The sequence below is a fragment of the Coturnix japonica genome, chromosome 8, assembly GCF_054131305.1.
Source record: "Coturnix japonica strain WE chromosome 8, WE-NBRP24, whole genome shotgun sequence".
NCBI classification, from domain to species: domain Eukaryota; kingdom Metazoa; phylum Chordata; class Aves; order Galliformes; family Phasianidae; genus Coturnix; species Coturnix japonica.
The window spans coordinates 16,684,122-16,705,392 of record NC_140670.1 but is presented as its reverse complement, the minus strand read 5'-3'; the positions used below and the strand labels follow the sequence as shown (position 1 = coordinate 16,705,392).

General features: G+C 49.9%; 1 protein-coding gene across 1 annotated transcript; it reads left to right on the top strand.

The window, feature by feature from the left end:
• Window positions 1–972: 972 nt before the first annotated feature.
• On the top strand, window positions 973–19,336 carry SCD (stearoyl-CoA desaturase). Its single transcript, XM_015866817.3, has 6 exons — window positions 973–1,109; window positions 4,559–4,835; window positions 10,285–10,415; window positions 13,203–13,408; window positions 14,757–14,989; window positions 16,129–19,336. Exons 1-6 carry the CDS (start codon window positions 1,083–1,085, stop codon window positions 16,326–16,328), a joined length of 1,074 nt encoding a protein of 357 aa, XP_015722303.1. The 5' UTR covers window positions 973–1,082; the 3' UTR covers window positions 16,329–19,336.
• Window positions 19,337–21,271: the final 1,935 nt, after the last annotated feature.

Genomic DNA, 21,271 nt, shown 5'->3' with positions numbered 1-21,271 from the left:
TAGGAGAGCTACCTCAGCTGCCTCACCAGGAAGGCAGCAGCTGGAAGGCCCTCTTCACTTTTAATGGGAAACGTCTCCCTGGCAAAGAGTCCCAGCAACAAGGAAGTCCAGGTTCTGTTACTGGGGCTGGTGAGAACGTTTAACAGAAAATAGCTGATACCAACCAGAGCTTTTATATTTTTTTTCCCCCTTTCTTCCACCCTCTACCAGAAAGAACTGTTTGCTGGTGGAAAATGCCCAGGAATTCATTTTAAAGGTTACAGCCAGCGTTTTCCAGACTGTGTACATCAAGATAAACCCTAATACACATACATGTGATCCAGACATGCAGTTGAGAATGCACTTTTCTCCACACAAAAAAAAAATAATAATAATACATGTACATATCCATGAAGCTCTCTGCAGAGCTCCCAACACAGAGCAGTTGTTTGACAATGAAATCCCTTCTTTCCAATTCGCTGCCCAAGGAGGGGTCCCCGCTCCCCTCTTGCTTCGCTCCGGGCAGCCCCGGTGCAGAGGGGCGGCTGCAGAGCAGAGCAACGAGCGGAGCCGCGGTGCGCGCCCGCAGCAGCGGCCGGGCAGGGTGCGCGCCGCGGGGAGCGAACAGCAGATTGCGGGCAGCCAATGGCGAGGGCAAACCGAGGTGGCACCAAATTTCCCGCAGCCAATCGGCTCGCGAGGGGGAGGAAAAAAAAAAAGGAAAAAAGAAAAAAAAAAAAAAAAGAAAAAAAGCAGCCAGGCATCATGCGAGAGCCTGGCCCTCGCCATCCTCCTCTTCCTCAGCATCCTTCCTCCCGCCCCCTTTGCCCGCCCCTCCTCCCCTCCCGGGCACGCCGAGAGCCAAACCCCCGCTGATACTCGCCGCCCGCTGCGCTGACCCCACGCATCTCGCAGTGGGCAGGGGGTCACAGGGAGGCCGGGGTGCCGAGAGCCCGGCCCCGCTTAAATACCTCCGCACCCGCCTCCCCAGCCGCACAACTCGCCCGGTGAGGGGCCGACAGCAGCCAGAGTCCCGCAGCAGCAGCAGCCGCCGCAGCCACCGGGGACATCCGCGCACCGCCGCCGAGGGACACAGCAGCCACATGCCTGCTCACTTGCTACAAGACGGGGTAAGCGGAGGGCTTTGTCCGCTCCTCGCCTCGTCCTGCTTACAGGAACGGCCGGGCATCCAAGCGTGACCGCGGCACACGTATGTGCGTGGCGGCGCGATCCACTTCTCGGTCGGGAGGCGAAGGTGCTCGGTGCGCTCGTAGGGCATCGCTCAGCCTCATCGGGAGACGGTGAATGAAACGGGGGCATCTGCCGCCGGGAGTAGCGCCCGGACTCGGTTTGGCGAGGGGGGAGCGCTCTCGAATAGACTGAGCGTGAAATACGGGCTTGTTTTAAAACATCCATCCAAAGCTGCTAGCAGGGGATAAGTCCTTTGTGGTATAAGGTCGTGGGGATTTAGGGAGTGGAGCGTCCGGGCTGCGGCTTGTATTTTTTATTAATTTTCCAAAAAGCAAGGGCTCTCTGCAGCGTTTTTAAGCCAAGTATTGCAGCAAAGAGCGTCTCTAGGACAGACGCAAGGTGAAAGCGGCCAGCTGCCCAGATGAAATGAATGACTGTCTGCATTGCCAAAGCCGAGCAAACATTGGGGAGACGGCCCATTTTTGGCAGAAGACAGCTTGAATAACAACCCGGCACCGGGGAGATACGTAGAGTTAGAGAACATTTGAGATTTTATTTATTTATTTTTTGTTTGCCTTCCGGCCGTCACCCTCCCCAAGATGCAGGGGCTGATCGTGCTGCTCCTGCTCTCGCATTCTCATCCTTCCCTGTTCTGCCTGTGCTGAGGAATGGGAGATAAACCAAAGCCCCCTGCCTCCCCTGTCACCAGCACGTGGTGGCTCTTCCCATCCTTTTGTGCAGGTGTTATGACCTTCCAGGGATGCTGTGATGTAAATAATTATAATCCTTTCACCATCTGAAATGGATGCCAAGGACAGCGTGCTCAGACCACATTTCTTGGTCTTGACGTGTACTTTGGGGCATATCCTGGAGGCTGGGAAGAATCCTGTCCCTGGGTCACATTGGGTATATTGAAATATGTGGGACCTGAGATCCAGTGCCCTTGGGGCCCTAGGCTGAACCCTGGGAGCAGCAGCTGGCTGTAGAGCTGTCTGGTTACCAGGATCACCTATACAGTGTTTGATGCTGGGAGGGTACTTGGGGGGGCGTGGAGATGGGGAGCACATCTGTTGTGCATGTGAGAGCTGCAAAGTCATTCAGAAAGGAGAGAGAGCTCACAAAGATGATTTAGTTGATGCTCTCCCTCTCTCAGCTCCAGACCCCGGATCAGTTCCTGTCCCATTGTCCTTGATGGGAGCTGTAGGAATCACGGTGACCATGAAAGGATTAAAAAACTGTGGGTGTTTTTTCTCCTGGTTTCCCCGGTCTCCAGCTAAATAGCTGCCCAGTTCTCCCTCCCTCCCCCCCCCCCCCCAGTCCTTTCCACCAGATCTGTAACGGTGGAGCTGTTTCACGGCCATTTTATGGCCCTTTTGATTTGTGATTAGTTTACATGTGAGAAATGACCTGTTTGATTATGTCAGTGTAATTCTAGCAGCAAAGGTATGTCGATAAAATTCCTCGCTTGTCTACTGCAACGCATAAGAAGTATTTATTTTTTTTCTTCTCTGCTGTTTCCTTTGCACTCTCCCTCTTCCTCCTATGTAACTCTGTGACATAATCCATCGCAGAGGAGAAAAATGCAGTTCCAACCCCACATTCTTATTGTGGAAGCAGCATGTCCATATGGGGAGTATTACCCGTCTAATTATACCACCAGATCTCTGCTGGGAATTTTTCCTGCATAGACAAGTCTTCAGTCTTTTTGGTTGATTGTCTTCCAGCCAAGGAAGAAAACTGTGCCTTCCTGCCAAAATGTCAGATGAGAATATCTGACACTTTGGAATGGGCAGGATTTTTATTTGCCTGTTCTCTGGATTAAAAGCCATTTCTCACAGCTCTTCTTGAGGCACTGCCTCTGAATTCTCCAGCAGCTTGGAGAATCACACGCTCAGTGACATTAATTAGAGAAGCAGGGAGGGATGGCCAGTGGCTGGGCTGTGGAGGCAGCCGGTGCCAGCAGGAGCAGCAGGGTGCTCAGCAGTGTGCAGGGTTTATCTTTCTAGCTCGGGTATGTTCAATTGCAGAAGGAAAAGCTTAGAGGGCTCCCTGCCTTGCAATCATTATATTTCCCAAATGTGAGGAATCTCCCGGCTTTGCCAGCTCCTCCCCATAGGAAGGTATGTTTGTAACCCTCTAGTTTCTGCCCTTGGGAAAGGGAGGAGTTGGACTGGCCATGTAAGCTGCCTGGCCTGATTTTAATGCTTCCCTCAGGAAACTAGGCCATGGCGGAATTGGTCCTTCACACATCCCGGCTGCCTGGGGTTCGGTCTGCTTTTAATTCAGGAGAGCTTTCTCTTTGGAAGAGAGCTCCCCACTGCAGGCTCTGAGCTCAGCCATGGCCTCTCCTGCTCCCTCTGGGCTGCTTCGTAGCCTGCTGTGCAGCACAGGCCCACAGCCCCCAGGCATGGAGGCAGGGCTGGGCAGCACATCCCCACCACCCGCAGCCCACGTGCGTGGCACCTCCGGGTCAGGCCCAGGCGTGCACTTGGGCTTGGGCCCGCGGAAGGGGTGCGAGCACCAGCAAACACGCAGCTGTCAGGATGGAGGTGGAAATGGGTGATTCAGGGTTCAGTGACCTGTTTCATGAGGGTCAGTCCTGCCTGCTCTTTTCATCATGCGTGCCTGCTTGGGCGGGCTGTCACTGTGCCAGGGCAAACAAGCATGCGGAGAGGGAATGTTGTGTCATGGTTACATGGGAGAGCCAGGAGCCAGATCCAGAGAGCTTGCTTCTTAAAGCTTCCTGTCCTTGCGTTGGTGGCCTCAGTTCATGGGTCTGCCTTCCAGTGCCTCAGTTTGCCTGGTGAATAGTGATTGAGCCCAACAGCAGCCATAAAGTGGGGGCTGTAGGGCTGGCTATCTGTAGGTGAGAGATCCTGCTGCATCCCAGCCTGGGTGGGGAGGCATGGGGACACAAAGAGGCTCTCCAAAGGAGCTTCCTGATGTTACCTTGTGATCCCTACTGGGGTAACACAAAGACGCAGAAGGCTGGGAGAAGCCTGATGGCTTAAAAAAAATTAATATTTTAGATCATACTTCTCCCCCATCTCCTTGTTCCTTCACAAGGTTTCCTTTATTGTTGTCTGCTTGTGCACAAGCCCAGACTGAAAGCCCACCTTAAAACCGCCCACTCATAAAACTGGAGGAAAATAAAGATCTTTGCAGCCTGTGAAAGAACTCACCAAAGTGCTGATAGATGAAAGACTGGCTTTCAAGTCTTTTTGTTTACTTTTTGCACGGTGTCCACCATTCACCTCCTCCCCCCAGAAAGAAAAAGCCCTCTCCCTTTCACAGCCTGTAACTACATTCCTGCATTTGTAACCACCGATTTCTTGTTTTGTTTTCCCTTTTTCCCATTCTTGAACACATCCATTGCCGTCTCTCCAAGGAGTTCTCCCCTGCTTCCAGCACCACCACCATCACCTCACGGGTGACCAAGAATGGGAACGCCGTCGTGGAGAAGGACTTTCTCACTCATGACGCCGTGGCAGCAGAACGAGGCATGGTAGATGATCTCTTTGATGAAACCTACCGTGAGAAGGAAGGCCCCAGGCCCCCTGTGGTATACGTCTGGAGGAATATCATCCTCATGAGCCTGCTGCATCTAGGGGCCATAATCGGGCTGACGCTGATCCCTTATGCAAAGATCCAGACCTTGGCATGGGGTAAGCACATTTCTCTGCTTGTTCTGCAAAATCTGCAAACATGGTGGTTGGGTGGGATTTTTTTCTCTCTTGGCTTCAAGAAGGAGAAGTAAGTGGAGGTCTGCTTTTAGAAGATGCTCTGCCAGCTTCATAGCAAGCTAAGAGACACTAGCAAATGTCTCCTGATTGGAGTGATGGTCCTGGAAAGTTAGACAGAAAGATATTAGCAAGAGGCCATTTAGGAGTGGCTGGGAATAGCAGATAGAAGAAATTTGGTGAGAGGCTTTTGCCCGAAGTAACCATTCCTATGTAAGTCTTCATAGACTCCATTTGTTTGTGAGGGGAAAGAGACAAAATACAGTTGTGCTGAGGGTAAAAGTTCACTCTTGTATCGTTCTTACAAGAACACAGTTAGCATCCGTCATCCCAGAATTAAGTGTGACAGCTTTCAAAAAATAAATAAGCAGCTCTCCAGGCAGCGAATTCCAATGGAAAGCACAACCAAGCAGAAGGTAGCTAGGAGAAGCTCCTTTTTTCTGAGACCTATTCCTGCGCAGGAACCAAACTTCTTTGACTGCTTGAAAGACAGCTGGGACTGAGGCCCAATCTGCTGGGGAGCCTCACTTTGCACGAGGCTTTGTGTGAACTTCCAAAGGGTTCAATAAACAAAATTGTTCCCAGCGGGGAGATCTAGAGATTGTATCCAGCCCTTGCCTTTCTGTGAAGCAGAGCATCCTGAAATGGGAAACCCCAGTCATATTCAGAGACATGCTGGCATGGCAGCAGTGCTTTTAGTCAGCAGTGTCCCTATGCAATGCTCAGATGGGAGCAGCATCCTGACCAACCCAGGAGGACAGACCCCACAGAGGTCCTCTTGAAGTCCCTTGCTCTGTCTTGCTGCCCCTGCTGGATGGTACCCAGGGTGGGTCATCCTTATGGCTTTGAGCTATAAGCATTGCATTTGTGCTGGTAAGGAGATGGCAGTCTAGGCTGCCAGACTTTGTGGTTCCCCAACTACTTGTGCATCTCACAGTAAGACGCCTGGGGATGAGCCCACTGGATGCCACAGGACTCAAGAATCTGGCTACATCATCTGCAGAAACAGAGGCAGTGTTCTCTGTTCCCACACTGTTAGCACGGCCTTTCACAAGGATGTTATGTAAGAAAAAGTTGCTGGCCTTTCCCTTGTGAAAACTTGACAGGCCTCAAGGACAGGCTGCATTTTTCCCTGGGGCTGGCAGGACTGGGCAGAACACGCAGCCTCAGCACAACACTGGAGGAGTGTTCCTGGGCTGTCTGTGTGGTGGGATGTCCCCTTCCTGAGCTCTTGGCTGCAGGCAGGAGCTGCTGACCTGTCTCACACCAGCGTGCTGGCAGCCGGAGTCATCCAACCCCCACCCAAACAGCCTCGGCTTTACTGCAAGGAGGAGGGTGAAGGTGAGTAGGGCCTACTGGTTTAATGTCCAGTATGAGATGTGCTATTGTTTCCAATCCATCCAACCCATCTCCATGAACTCTCCTGAGATATTTAAGTGGGCTCGAGCATCTTGGTCCAGAAGGTACACGATGCCTTGCACTCTGCTAAGCCCCATCTTACCTCCAAAATGGTCTCTGAGCCAGTGTCCTTACAACCATGTGCTTGTTCAGGATATCTGCACGGCATCCTATGGCACTTCCTGGGAATCTGCCCTGCTTTTATTCCTGACCCCAATCACTCCCCTTCCTCAGCCAGCTCTGATGTGACGTGCCAGTGACTGTCCGGCCACTGTGAGGCACTGCATGATTCCTCAGTGGCTTCTGGAGAGACAAGTGCCCTGGGAAGGGGAGAACATGGAATTAGAGGAGCTGCATTGCTTTTGGGCTATCTGAAGATCCATCTTGTGTTAATGGAGCTGCAGTGGCTCCAGAGAGCTCCCTGTCCCAGATCACATCCTCTGGAAAAGGACCACCCTTTCTTGCACCCTGCAGCCCAGACAAAGCTTTTCCAGCACATTCTCTGGGGCTGGGGCACTTCCTCCATAGATTTGACTTCTCAACAAGGCATGTTGCTCTCTCTTGCATTGTTCTTGTCTCAGCTCATACCCTTTTCTTGGTGGGACATAGGAAGCCTCTGTGAGTGTCATCTCATGGTCTTGCTGTTACCTTCCCAGCAAGGAAAGAACAGTTCCCCTCTGACACACAAAAAGAATAGCAGGGACTTGTCCACATGCCATGGGCTCATGGCAGAGCATCTCTCCCAGTTGTAGTTTGGGAGCTGTTTCTTTGTTTAGATCATTGCTTCCTCAGGCTATGTACATGTAATATAAAATCATTGTGGCCCCAGATGTTCTCTATTGTGGCATCAGGTAGCTGATCTACCCTACTGTATTTTTTATAAGGAGCAGTCCTCTGCTTGTATCCTCTTCACATAGGCCAATGTCTCCTTGATGTTTCTGTCCCTCTGAAACCAGTTATGTTGGTGACTGTATCCTCTTTTGTTTTCATTTCTCTGTGTGCTAATTCCTCTTTGTCTCCCAAGCTCTCGAGCCCTGCCTTCATCATTGTTTGCTGTTCTGCATTGCTGTGTGCATTGTATCCTCTGATCTCTCTCTGGTACAGAGCCTCCCAGAACGAGCTGGGATTGTTGATCAGGTGAAAGCTCACCATATCTAAAGCTTTCTGAGCCCTTCCAGTGCTATGGCTTTCTTGCTAGCTCCCATATTTAATTACTATCTTCTCCACTACACTTGACAAAATCCGATCCAGACTTTTACTCTTTAGGGACTGTGGGCAGATTTTGTTTCCTTTGCCAGACTGAATCTGAAAGGGAAGGATGCAGAGGGGATGGGCAGTTTCCTCTCTCACTGCTCACTCCTCCAAAACATGATTTGCAGGTTGTCTTCCTGGCCCTCAGGTACATCAGATGGTGATATTTGCGTTAACCCCTAATGACCTGGCTCCTTGCAGTGGTGGCAGAAACATGGGTTGATACTTTCCTGATCCATGATCTTGCTGGATAATTTAGGCAACAGACAGACTGAAATTCTCCAGCAAAACATTCACAGAAGTCTGTTTCTACTTTCCCATCAAGGCTGCTACTGGCAGCACCTCTCCTGGTGTCCTCCCCAGGCTTAATTTGCAGGCAGCAGTGCTTCTCTGCTGAGTGCAGAGGGGAAGTTCTGATTTTGCCAGACAGGGAAGTTACAGTTTAGCAACAGCAGCTCCTTTTGCTCCTTCTAAACACTGTTCCCCTTATGCAGCCCGCATATGTTTCCTTACTATTGATTTATTTCTCCTGAGAGCAGCAACTGTTTGCTAACCTCACTCACAACCTGGCTAGATTCGACAGGGAAACAAACAAAAACAATCTAGAGCTGTAGCTTTTCCTCCCTCCCTCTGAGCAGAAGCCCAAGGACACCTGTGGGAGGAGGGACACCTCTTCATGTAAACATCCTTGATGCTGAATACAGGTGACAATGCCTTTAGCACATTCCTGGCTTCCCATCATAACTTGAGGTCTGAATCTGAGCCACAAAGAGGTAAAGGCTATTGAGTCATATAGGCATGACTGAATCTGAAATGTTTGATTCATTTTTTGGACCGCTGAGTGCATTTTACTGCCAGTGGTCATAATTCTTTATATTTTATTTGAATGGGTCATTGGCAACATCCTCTGGGATGTGCCAAACTTTGGGATATTAGATACTGCAAAGCCACAATCATGTCATGGTACCAAACATGACACTGAAATCCCAGCTGATGGAGTGCCTAAGTCCTTCAGGCTGGGGAAGCATGACAGAGCAGCTATGAAAGCCTGGGCTACTTCATCTCACCTTCCCTGTTTCCTTTCCAATTCCCATCCTAATGAGTGATCTTGGAGAAGCTCTTCTTCATTTCCTGGGAGATCTTCATTCACTGGTTAAGTCATCATCATCTGTTCATGGGGACGAACCATCTGAATCATCAGGGTACTGATTCCTCTGTTCACCAACATTTTTTTCAGTCTCATTGTCCAAATCTTGTTCCTGCTCCAGTTACCACTGTCATAACCTATAAGTATGTCTGGCAGAGCTAATAGCCCCCAAGAAGAGTTCAGGTTTGAGTCTGTGTGCCATATATGCATAGCTGGAGAACCAGGTCCTTTCCCACAGAACACTTCTGTCCCTTACATAAACTACAGTTATTATATATGGGTAAAAGGCAAGACAGCATGGAGTTATAGTTAGTTGTGGGACAGCATGTGAGGGTTAACTAGAAAGGGAAGACTGAACTTAGGCTATAAATAGGGCCTGTACTCACCTAATGTGGTATTTACTTTCTAGTGCCGTTAAAGATGATGAAAGAATGCACAGTTCCATTTCCATGCCCAATTCACCCTTAACTCTTACCTAATTGCCCCACAGTGGGGAGCTTGGCTCCTTCCCTAGCAAGTTACCCCCTACATCCTAGATCCAACGCCCACTGCAAGCTGCCATTGTTTTTTTTTCTATGGACTCCCTGTTTGGTGTTTCTCATAGAGTATATAGAGGTTGGAGAGATGCTGCTCTCAGCTCTGCCTTAAATTGCTTGTCTATCTTGGAAATCTACCTCAGCTGCTCAGATGTACACAGTAGGTTACCCAGAGGTTTTATGAAATCTGGTTTGCAGGGCATAGCAACATGTGCCCAAGGGAGAATGATGGTGTGTCACACTCCTACCGCTAATAGGAAGCATCTGCAACATCTAGGAGTGGGTTTAATTGTTACTGCAGAGTCTGAGGTTATTCAAATCTGTGTCAAAGGCCTGAATTATTTGAATAAAGGAACAGGGCACCAGTGCCCTACGTGCGTTTCTGATCTCTGATTTTAGTCATGTTACTAGCAAAGTATTTCCTGAATTAATGATAAGCTTCATCAGATCCATTTGGCTGGAATTAATGGTATTGTCAATTGTACTAGTGATCCTTATCAGCGGGCCTACTTGTAGGAATAAGGAGCCGTCTGTAGGATTAAGTGAACTGGCTAAAATCTGCAATTTTTTGCCAATGATGGAGTTCCCTTTTGAGAAAGCAGGAAAATGCTCCTTCTCCCAGAGCTCCCATTAAATTGATAGGCTAGATATTTTTCTAACCAGCTGAGACTAAGGTAGGGAGCTTGGGCTTGATCTGTCCTCCTCAAGAACTCTAAGATAATCTACTACCTTTAAGTTAAAATAATGCAAAAGAGTGACAGTAGGTGAGATAGGAAAGTGAAATCCTTGATCAGGAAGTATGGGAGGAATGGGGGAAGCCACTCCTTGGTAGACACATCTGGTAGATGCGCCTCTCTTCCTCCCAGAGCAAGACTGTCTGATGAGGGGAAATGCTTTGCATTAGAGTAACTGCACTCTCAAGTTGATATATTACTGCCTATATGCTTTCCATGAGCTCTTCTCTTGAAGACACAGCTTTGGGGGAAGGTTTACCTTTCTGTTGCTTGCTCTAACTGCTCCAATGGTTTCATTTCCTCTCCAGCCATTCTGTGTTTCATGTTGAGTGCTCTCGGGATAACAGCTGGATCTCACCGCCTCTGGAGCCATCGAACCTACAAAGCCACACTGCCCCTGCGGATCTTCTTGACTATTGTGAACTCTATGGCCTTCCAGGTAAGCACCTGCTCTTCGTATGGAAAGAAGTCCTCAGAAAGACATGCTCTCCCAAGTCTGTGTTTCAGATACAGGGCACAAGACAATGACAGGTTCCTCTCTCCTACTACCTTTTGTTAGCAAGTAACCTACCCTTTCCATCTAACGTCGTGCTGCTGAAGTCCATCTCATTGCCTTCACCTTGCTGCTTCAGAGGGTGACTGTGAGATGAACCTGGCAAATGAGATGGGGGAAGGACTGCTCGCTGAAGTCAGGGGTAGAAAAGTTCTCCAAAGCAAGAATGTATGCTTCCTTCAAGTGCTTCTCCAGTACTTGCCTTAGGAGGATGTGTGAAGGAGGTGTCAAGTGCTCTCCTGGTATTTGGGTGGCCTCTCCCTCCTCTGCGCTGCTGATAAGGGAGGAACACATCTGCATGTACTGGGGAGCCAGACTGTGGAATTTGCTCCTGCAGAAAGACAAAGCACTTGAGCGTTAATGTTTCTTTGATTCTGGAATAGCAGTGGCAAGGAATGACTCTAATTTGAAGTCACACCACTAGCTTGCAGAGAGTCATCCCAGGGTAGCGATGTTTCAAGGAGGGAGGGTTGGGCCCATTCTGAGTGGCCCAACTGACTTGCAGGCAGCTGGTAAGAACCTCAGGATGTTGCCTAATCACTCCTGAGAGCACTTCATCATCTGCAAAAGCAAACAAGCAGTAGGGCAGTCCTTAGGGACTGTGTAAAGTAGCAGAGATAACCCTGAAAAAGTTAGAGTGAAAACCCTAATTAGACTGGCACAGAAAAATTGTCAGTCTCTCCTGTTTATTGCTGTGGAGCAGCTCTAATGGAACTTCAGCTGTACTTCATACAAGATAGGTACTACATAGAAAGTAGTGGGTAGCATGGAAGACTGTAGCACTTTCTGCTGGATAAAAGGTGTACAGAAAAGTGCCAGTGCTTTGCCCTTAAGTAATTTTCCAGCTGAAGTGTGGGGAGAAGGGTAAAGCCCAAGTGTGCCAGCTGTTTTAGAGCCATTATCTCTCTTTGTTCACCGTGCATCCATAGATGATATAATTTCATGCCATGTAATCAGAACACAGAGGGAATGTTTTCTCCAGTCTTGTAAAAGTTTCTAAAGCACCATTCACTTTCTTCTCTCTGTTAGTACCAAATCAGTTTTTCATGAAAAAGAAGAAGGACCCAGCTGTTGATTCCAGCTACCAGCATGGGAATGAGTTGGGCTAGTCCCATACAAGGACCATCCTTCACAGGGTTGTAAGGCAGAAGAGGGAAAGAGTCTGCTGAACTATTGTTATAGGAAACAGATAAAGATGAGAGACAGATACTCCAGCTTCAACAGGGACTAATTCAAAGTTTTACTGAAAATTCAGTACCATTTTTCTTGAGTTTTTTTTCTTTTAATAGTTACTCTCAACAAGATGAAGAGAAGTTTAATTTGCAGTTTAGCTCATTCCCATTATTGATAGCAGCTCAGTAACTATTCAGGCCAGAAAAGATCATAGATTGTCTTATCTGAGGTCCTCCAGAAAATGCCTGTTGGCTGCTCAGACACCTGTGGCTTCTGGTTTCAGAGAATTTGAGCCCTATCTGGCTCTTCCCTAATGATGATCAGACAGCTGCAGCATGGCAGAAGCCCCTCTGGTTAAAGCCTATAAACTGGAAACTCCCAAGGAGGGAGGGTTCTTTGAGGCCTCACCTGCTGACCTGAGAAAGTCAAGGTTGCAGTTAGGCTGGTCCCAAGCTAAGAGCTGTAGAAAAGACACATGCTAAGGTTTTGATGAAGATTCTGAGTCTTCTGCCCTGAAATCTCTGATGTGGGTTTGTGCACATGGTATGAAAGACGAAGTAGTACCATGCTGTAGCTGGTGGGCATGGCTTCTCTACAGATTCATGCCTACTACCTCCAGCAGAAGGCATAGTTCATAGAAGTCCTATGAGGTAATGAGATTAAGGAGTCTTTCATGTAACAGAGGAAATAGACATGTGCTTAGATCTTTCTCTTGCTTTCTAGGATGCTGTAATACATGGCTTTAAGCAAATCAAGATCTTGCTGTAGAGAAATGAGTACAGGCTCATTGAAACCTATTCTTAAAAGTGGCTAAAGTGTTTTGCGATACAAATGATGAAAACTTTGATATTTTCCAATCCATACTGATTTCCTCGCTCAAAATGAGCATGCAAATTTTGCTACCTGTCATTGGAGTGGTGTCTTTATTTCTAAAGCAGGACCTATCTTTTAAGATTGCCTGATTTCCAAGAAGAAAAATACCTAAATTCTAAAAAAGGATTGCCCCCAGGTCAAACAGATTTGGCAGTCCCAGGAAAAGTAAGGCAGGCTGACCCATGGAAAATGTCATTGTAGAGCAAAGGGGCAGGTTGATCAATACCTATTGGCAGCTGTAGGGACATGGTCAAGAGACCAACGTGTGCTGAGTGTGGGAGGGAGGAGGCATCAATTAGCCAGTTAGGACTGGCTGTTGTGGGGTGGGGGAACAAACAGAACCAATCAAAGCCTGTGATGCTCAAGAGGATGTTCAAACCAAGACCTAAAGTTAACTAATTAAAAACAATATCAAAAGAGAGTCAGAGAATAAAAAGAGAAAAAAGAAGCAGATGCTAAAGAACAAAGAGGATCCAACCTCTGCTTTAAAAGTAAAAAAACATCAAATCCTAAAGAAAGACAGAATGACTAATGCACATTCATGCCAACAGGATTTAGGCCCTTTTGTAAATTTGAAGGGAGCATCTCCAGCCTTAGCCCTAAGTTTCTGCTCATCTTGCCTTGCAGAATGACATCTTTGAGTGGGCCCGGGACCACCGTGTCCATCACAAGTTCTCTGAGACAGATGCAGACCCTCACAATGCAATGCGGGGCTTCTTCTTCTCCCACATTGGCTGGCTGCTGGTACGCAAACACCCAGATGTCATAGAGAAGGGCCAGAAGCTGGACCTGAGTGATTTAAAAGCTGACAAAGTGGTGATGTTCCAGCGGAGGTGAGTAGTGAGATATGGTGGGAACCCCACAAGCAGTAGGCTAGGGAGCTCCTTTGGTGGACTATGAAGGGAGCTGGGGTGTCACATGAGAAATGTGACTCCTTGGTACGCCTAAGGCTTTGCCATGGAACGAGCTCTGTGAGAAGTCAGATCTTCTATAGGAAGCATTTAAAAGCTGGTGACAGCCCTTCCACACCCCTTTCTTACCTGCCAGTCTTGCAGCACCTCATTGGCATAGGCACCACAAAGCACTTTCCTGCCTGCTTGCCCACAGTCCCACTGCTGCCTGGGCTGGCCCAGAACCCACCTATGCAATGCCTCTGGGCCAACCTTGGAGAAGCTGTGGTTCACGTTCCAGATCCTGCCTCTGCTTCCCTCCCATTGGTCTGCTGGAAAAAGATGAAAGGAAAGTTGAAAATGGGGATGTGAGAGGGGCAGTTACTAGGAAGGATAGTCTTGATTTATTTGTGTCTCCTGTGTGGCATGCCTGTCACCTGTCTGGGGCTGTACTGGGCTCATCTTTGGAAAAGATTAGCTTGTCACCAGGGCTGCAGGGATGGGACACTCTACAGTGGAAATAATACAAGTAGGGTATTATACAGTTGAAGTAATACAAAAATAATGTACAGTTGGAATAGCACAAATATAGTCAGAAATAAATAGCCAGAGGGTAAATAAGGAGAAGGACTCACCTACTCTGAGGCCTTCAAGATAGGTGCTCACCAATGTCAAGGCTAACCACAAGAACTCCACATAGGAGCAATCTCCAGAAAGAGATGTTACCTTAGTGGTGGTCAGCCCTTAAATGGGATCCATTAGAGGTAGAGTCAGGCTCCACCCATTCCAGGAGCAGAGCTGAATTACCTTCACCTGTGCTCCTGCATCTGGCTCCTCGCTTGCCTCAGATGGTTAATCAGAGGTTCAGGCTGTGATCACCTGTTTCCCTTACAGACACTAAACCTTAAATCAGTCCCAGGTGAAACAAGCAGTTTATACTCTTGTACTTTTTGCACCCTGAATTTCTCTTGTGGATCAATAGAGTGGCTCAGCTCCTCCTTCTCCCTCCAGTGTGAGAGACCCAGTATGCTCAGCTATTTGAACATGGCATTTGTTTGTGGTGTACATTAGCAGACAGGACCATGCATTTCTACACATGTAGTTGGCACAAAGAGTCCACATCTCTTGCCCAGAGATAAGACTTGGAAGTCTCCAGCAGGGGCTTCTCTTTCTTTCTCTTTCTGTGTTTGATTTCCTCTGTATGGCTCAGACAAAAAAATCTCCCAAGAGTAGACTGAACCAGCCCTGCCTCTGCCACTGAACAGTTTCCTCCTGGTCCCTTCCTTTCCAGATACTACAAGCCCTCGGTTGTGTTGCTGTGCTTCACAGTGCCCACTGTAGTGCCCTGGTACTTCTGGGATGAATCCATCATCATCAGCTTCTTCATTCCAGCCATCCTGCGCTACACCTTAGGGCTCAATGCCACCTGGCTAGTGAACAGTGCTGCTCACATGTTTGGCAATCGCCCGTATGATCAGAACATCAACCCACGGGAGAACCCGCTGGTCAGCGTGGGGGCCCTAGGTACGTTGAGCATCTGTGATTTTCACTGCTAGTGCTGCAGCTGTTAATGGAGATTTCCGTGGATCCAGGTGTCCTCATTTCCCCTGCACCCTTCCCCTCCTGTCCTGCGGCTTTTGTATGTGGAGGTTTCCCAGTCTAGTCAGTGAGTACATAAGGGCAGTGGGGTTATCAGCTTCCACTAGCCTCTCTGCAGCCTGGAAAAGACTCTGTTAGACTTAGCACCTCCTTATCTCAATAGCAATTTTTTATTTACCTTGCTCCAAGGTCTCTCTGCCCTGTTTACCAGACCAAAAAATTTGTTCTGCAGTCTCTGCTTGTAGCTTTTAGATTTCTATCATCTTGAAAGCCAGCAGATGCGTATTTGGATGTGCTCTTAGGGTGGTGAGTGATGTGGGGCTACTTGAAGATGAGACAACCCAGATCTCATGCATTTTCCCAAATTCTGAGCACCAAGGAAAGTATATCCTAGCATTTGCATCTGTTCCCCTATGCTCAAATCTCAGCTGCTGTGCATCCCTGTATATTACTGTAGCTGCGCTGATTTCCAGCACTGAAAGATCCATTCCTGAGGTGTTAGTAGAGAGGAATTTTAACTATAGAAAGCAGGAGTCCAGGCGATGTAATTGAGCACTGAAGCCCACCTTAACACTCTCCAGAGCAGAGGATAACTGGCTTGTGTAGATTGCTTAGTAGAGGTCTGTCTGCATTGCTCCCGTCTGGAAATACCTTTTGGATTTTGGCATTAGGACTGTTAATTGGCCTCTCCTGGTTTGTCATGGACTTGATGCAGATCTGTCTGGTAGCTCAACTTGTATTAGAAAGCAGAGGAAAAGCCATTAGGATTCCTCCAGTTTATTAGTGCAGTCTGTGAACCAGAACCATCCTAGGCTCCTGGCTCATTTTCCTCCAAAGTCTCATAACTCCTCATCGCCTCTTTTGGGCCTGCACAGGCTTCTTCCAGTGCTGGACTGTGCCCAAATGTGATGGGGCAGACCACAGAGGAGAGACTGGGCTGAGAGGAGAAAACAACCCAGACTCAATCCAGAGCCTGTTGCAGGACTGTGGTGCTTTGGGCACCAAAAGTGACAGTGGCCCTTGCCTAGATCTTTGCCCATCCTCTCCTTGGTCTTCTTTTGCAGGAGAAGGTTTCCACAACTACCACCATACATTCCCCTACGACTACTCCGCCAGTGAGTATGGCTGGCGCTTCAATCTAACCACAGCCTTTATCGACCTCATGTGCCTCCTGGGGCTGGCCAGCGATCGCAAGAGGGTCTCCAAGGAGGTCATCATGGCCCGGAAAATGCGGACTGGAGATGGGAGTCACAAGAGCGGCTGAGTTCCTTCTTCCCCTCACACACACATCCACACCTCTCCTTCCTCCTTTTTCTCCCTTTCTCCTTTCCTGACCCCTCCGAACACGCTGGACAAAGGTTTAATGTTCTGTTTACTAACTACTGAATAATGCTACCAGTTTGCTTACGATAATGATAATGATTTTTAACCTCCTCCCATGGTGTATTTTACGTGATGTATTTAAGACCTGGAGCTCTGCCTTTGTAACACCAGGCCACCCCTTTCCCCCACCCCTGTCCCTTTTTGTTCTCATTTCTAACTCCTTTGACCTGTCTTCTGCTTTACTTCATCCCTGCCTCCCCCAGTGGAGGAGCTGGTGGGAAGCAGCCTGGGCCATTGCAGCCCACTGCATACCACATTGCTGAGGGATGCCCATGCCATCCAGCTGAAGATTTGAGCTGAAGTCAGTGTGACCGTCTCCCCAAAATTCCCTCCTCTCCTTCCTCTGTCCCTCCTGTCTCAAGGGCTGCTTATGCTTGGCATGGCTAAACCACTGTCTGGGATAAGCAGCCCTGTCCCTTTCCCTTACTGTTGGGTGCAGAGTGTGGGGAGTGGCTCTCCACCTCTCAGCCTTCTGGTGGTAGGAGGAGAGCCTCAAAGGCATCTGAGAGCTCCAGGCAGATCTTGGGTGGTTTTGTTGGATGCTGCCGAGATTTTGCCAGCAAATAGGATGTGCCAAAATTGAGAGGGGGAGAAGGATGTAAACCAAAGCTTCACCACTGTATTAAGCTGCTTTACATGCTGGAGGAATAGTATCCCCACAGATGTCCCGGTGTCCCTGTATGACCCAGAGTTTGGGTGCAGGGACACAGGGGACACAGCTGGTATGGCGAGGGAGCACCTGTGTGCTCAGGAGGGTGTGAGGACATCTTGGAAGACCTACAAAGCATGTCTCTCCCTCTGCATGGGCTCTGCTTGGTCGATTAACAAGTGCCTGACAAACACCGAGATAGAGCGAGGCAGAAAGGAGCTGAGGGGTTTTGCAGTCCCTGGCTCCCTGAGGGATGGGGATGCACTCTCAAGAGAACACAGGAGAGAACACAGCTCCCTGTTAGTCCCTTAGCTTGCTTCCTGGCTCCCTGTGACTGCCAGCCTGCTGCTCAGCCTGGTGAGCAAGCTGCTGTCCCGCTATGCAGGCAGCGCGGGTGGTGAGGCAGCGCAAAGGTCGGTTATATCACCCGGGCCTGAGACAGCGTGGGCAGGCAGCTGAAGGGTGTGTTGGGAAAAAGAAGTTCCTGTGGGTGTTGTTTCCTGCAAGCTGCACAGGCTGCAGCAGGAGTTCATGTCATGGGTGCAGTGGCCCCTCACCAGGCTGAATGAGCTTTTTATTTTTTTCTTCCTTAGCTCCCCTCACCATTATCCATTTTTATTTTTGCAATTAGTTGTAGCAATAGTATCAATTATGTTGCTTAAATGCATGGATGGAACCAGAGGAAAGCATAAGAGGTGACCAGGAAGGGGTAACGTTGGAGCAGATTGGTGGCATCCCCTTGGTTCTGGGGGCAGCTCATCCACCCAGCCCCTTGCCCTGCTCCCCACAGATCAGCCTGGCAAGCCTCCCTGCAGCCACCCACTGTGGCTTTGCTGCTCTGAGACATGTGGGAACCAGGACTGCTTTGCAGTGCTCTCTGTAACTCTCTTTAGCTCAAGGCTCTGAAAAGTAGCTCTTCTCCTCTCCTTTCCCCTCCCTGCTGCAGCCTTGTCACTGCTCATCAGCAGGGCCCCTCTGCTCTGGGCCACCAGGGCCGATGTGGTCTCCATCTGAGGGCTGTGATGAGGAGCTCACAGCATTCCAAAGGTAGCAGCAATGGGCTGAAGGCAGCATCCTTACAGCCCCGCTGCTTTGTTGGGGTCAAAGGGGAAAACACATTTAGCTCTACAACTGAGGGCTGCCTTCACCGGCCCCCTGTGAGCTCGTTTAAATCTCCAGAGAGGATGAGGTGCTCCAGCCAGAGCTGTGAAGGGGGGAAGGTGAGGAGAACAATTCCTTGCTCCTGGTGCCCTCAGCCACAACATTCCCTGTGGCAGAGAAGTGTGCGTGACATGCTGCAACAGCTCACATCGTCCCAGCAGAGAAAGCAGGGCCTGACTGACACCAAGGGTTCCTTCTGAATTTCAAGTGCTGATTTGGGTCCAGAATCTGGAATTAGGGTGGAAGCTGAGGAACAGTAACCAAACAGTCCTGGTGTTTGCCCAGTCACTTTCAAGGTAGATTGGCAAATATCTCTGGGTGCCTTAAATCTTTCTTTAATATACATAGAAGTATTGACAGCTGTTTGCTGCTTTTTGTTTTGTTGGTTTTTTGGGATTTTTTTTTCATTTTTTTTCTTTTTTTTTTTTTTTGCTGAATTATGAACATTTGAGGGGTTTCTTAATTATTTAATTGCCTACATTGAACTGTGGGTGCAGGTGATTTTGAATGTACTTGAGTTAGAAATTTTTTGTTAGATTAAGAAACAGATAGAACATTTTAGGTAGACTTCTGTTGGAGATATATATATATATCTATATACACACCTATAAATATATATATATATTTTTGGTGGCATGTTTGTATCCTGGATGCATCGTCTGTATGTTTAGTGTAAATGAGTCTGTGAGAGGTGGAAGCGGATGAGGCGGCAGCGGGGCCGTTCCCTGAGCCCAGGTGAGCATCTTCCTCACCTGGGGTGAAGCATCTTCCAGGCCTGTTCCCAGTCCTGGTGGTATCACAGAGAGCAAGTGTTGGGTGCTCGGGGAAGGACTGGAGAGCTGAACCTACACGCTGCCTGAGCTCTGTCATTGCTGAGAGTAGGATACGATTATTCACAGCTTAGGGATTTCTGCATAGTAGTATAGATCTGTTTTGTGTACTGGAAAAGGAAAGAAAACACAACAACAACAACAACAAACAAAAACCTTTTTGAAATAATTTCTACTAATACGGAAACAAACATCTGGTTGTGCTGATCTGGAGTTTTATTTGTTCATAATAAAAATGTTACTTTAAGACCTGTTGGGCTTCCAGTGTGGTGAGTGGGACTGGGAGAAGCACAGAACTTAGGCAGTTCATGGCTGATACATTAGCCATACATGGCTGAGCTGGCCATGGTGGTCCTCGTAGGTCCCTTCCAATGCGGGATACTTTGTGTTCCTCCCTGCTCCCTCCCAGCGGGGAAGGGTAGATCACCCTCTGCCTTTGTAAGGCAGCTGAGTGAGCGGCTGCTGATGGCTGCTCCCTCCGTGCACGCCTGCTGCCCGCGGGTTACTGCAGGTTACCCAGCCCGGCCCTGTGCCAGCGCCTGCGGCCGGCAGCCATGCATGCGGCACAACACGTAATACCGGCAGCCCGGCCCCGCGTCACACGAGTTCATTCACCCCAGACAGGGGAATTTTCCTGCCGCTGCCGGCCCTGCTCTCCCCATCCCTATTCGAAGCTGCAGGGAAGTGAAAGAAAAATGGGGACTCCCCGCTCCAAATGTCGCTTTAATTGCTGTCTGCTTCCCCCCCTGCCTCATCCCACCACCCTTCAGCGTGTGGATCTCGGCACAAGGGGCCCACGATCCGTTTCCCAGGCTGAGCTACCCCAGGGTGGGGGCACGATGGGGGCTGCATGGCCGCCCTGGTGATTGAAGGGCTGCTGCTTGTGGTATCCAGTTCTCTTCTGATTCAGCACAACCGCTCTGAAAACAAGTGAGGCAGAAGGCCCATCTCCAACCATGATTATGCAGCCGAGCCTAAAAATAAAATTAATGATCCCTCTGCCTGCGTTTCACGAGAGCAGAGCTCAGATCTCTGCCTCTCCCTCTTTCTCCAAGGCTGTCATTAAATCCCCTGCCCAAAATACGCTTTCCGGCACAGTCGAGCCCTCCAGCGCTGCCAGCTCAGCGCCGAGCTCGCTGCCTGGAAGCGTTTTAAAGCCATTCCTGTTCCCCCTTCTCTGCGTGATCTATGAATTAGGGCTGCCATCCCGACGCACCCCAACGCTGCTTCTCTGCGCATCTCCCCCCGACCGAGGCAGGGACGGGTTAAGGCGCTGCCGGGAAGGGACGGCAGCGAAACAAGCGATCGCTTGTTCGCATCCACCGGCGGGAGGGACCGAGCGGGGCTGCCAGGTGGGGGCTGCGGGCACGGCCCCTCCATCCCCGCCTCTCTCCGTCCGTGGGCCCTACTTAGCGGGCAGACCCGCGCACACGTGGATGCGGAGACCTCCCCCCATCCCCGGGCGGCGCCAGGCAGCTCGGCCCCGGCTCTGCACACCCCGCTGCCGCCCATTGGCTGAGCGCAGCCGCAACGGCTGAATGTGCACAAAAAAAAAACCACTTCGGGGAGGAGGGGTGCGGGCTGAGCGTGCCTGGAGGTTACTGCCGGTCAGCCCACGGCCTCCCGGAGCGTGTCGGCCCGGCTGTTTACAGCAGCCCGCAGCTCCTGACCCGTGCGGGGCCAATCGGCGGCTCTCCTGCCTTGTGTGATCCCGCATGGCCCAATCCGCAGCCCGGCCTCCGCGTTTCGGCTCCGCTTGCGGGGCCGCCCTCCAGCCGCGCCCCGGGTCCCGCCCGCACCCGGCTGCAGCGCGGCCCCAACGGGAGGAGCGTGAAACGTGCAGCCGACAGAGCCGACCCCCAGACCCCATACCGCCCCCCAGCCCCTCTGCCGCCCCTGGACCCTTCCACCCCAGCGCTGTCCCGGAGCTGCTGCGGCACGTGCTGAGCTTTGTGATGGGGAGCCCCTCTGCTCGGCCGTGCCTGTAAACTCGTGTGTCCGCACGTGAAGCTCAGTGCTCAGTGCACGCACAAAGGCCGTGCTGTGGATCCTGTCGCTAAAGCCAACGCAGCCCTCTCCTGCTCGGAATTCTTAACTGCAGCGACCTGTCAAACTTTTCTTCCTCGTGAAGCTAAATGGAAAACCACAGCGCTTTGCAGAACAAGCAGGATTTCGTAATGGAGT

What these genes read in the sequence shown, in the direction of transcription:
- SCD (XM_015866817.3), top strand. Translation starts at nt 1,083, where the DNA reads ATGCCTGCTCACTTGCTACAAGACGGG. An exon ending in GATCCAGACCTTGGCATGGG is followed by an intron (nt 4,836 to 10,284) that starts GTAAGCACATTT and finishes TTTCCTCTCCAG; the next exon opens with CCATTCTGTGTTTCATGTTG. An exon ending in TGAACTCTATGGCCTTCCAG is followed by an intron (nt 10,416 to 13,202) that starts GTAAGCACCTGC and finishes CTTGCCTTGCAG; the next exon opens with AATGACATCTTTGAGTGGGC.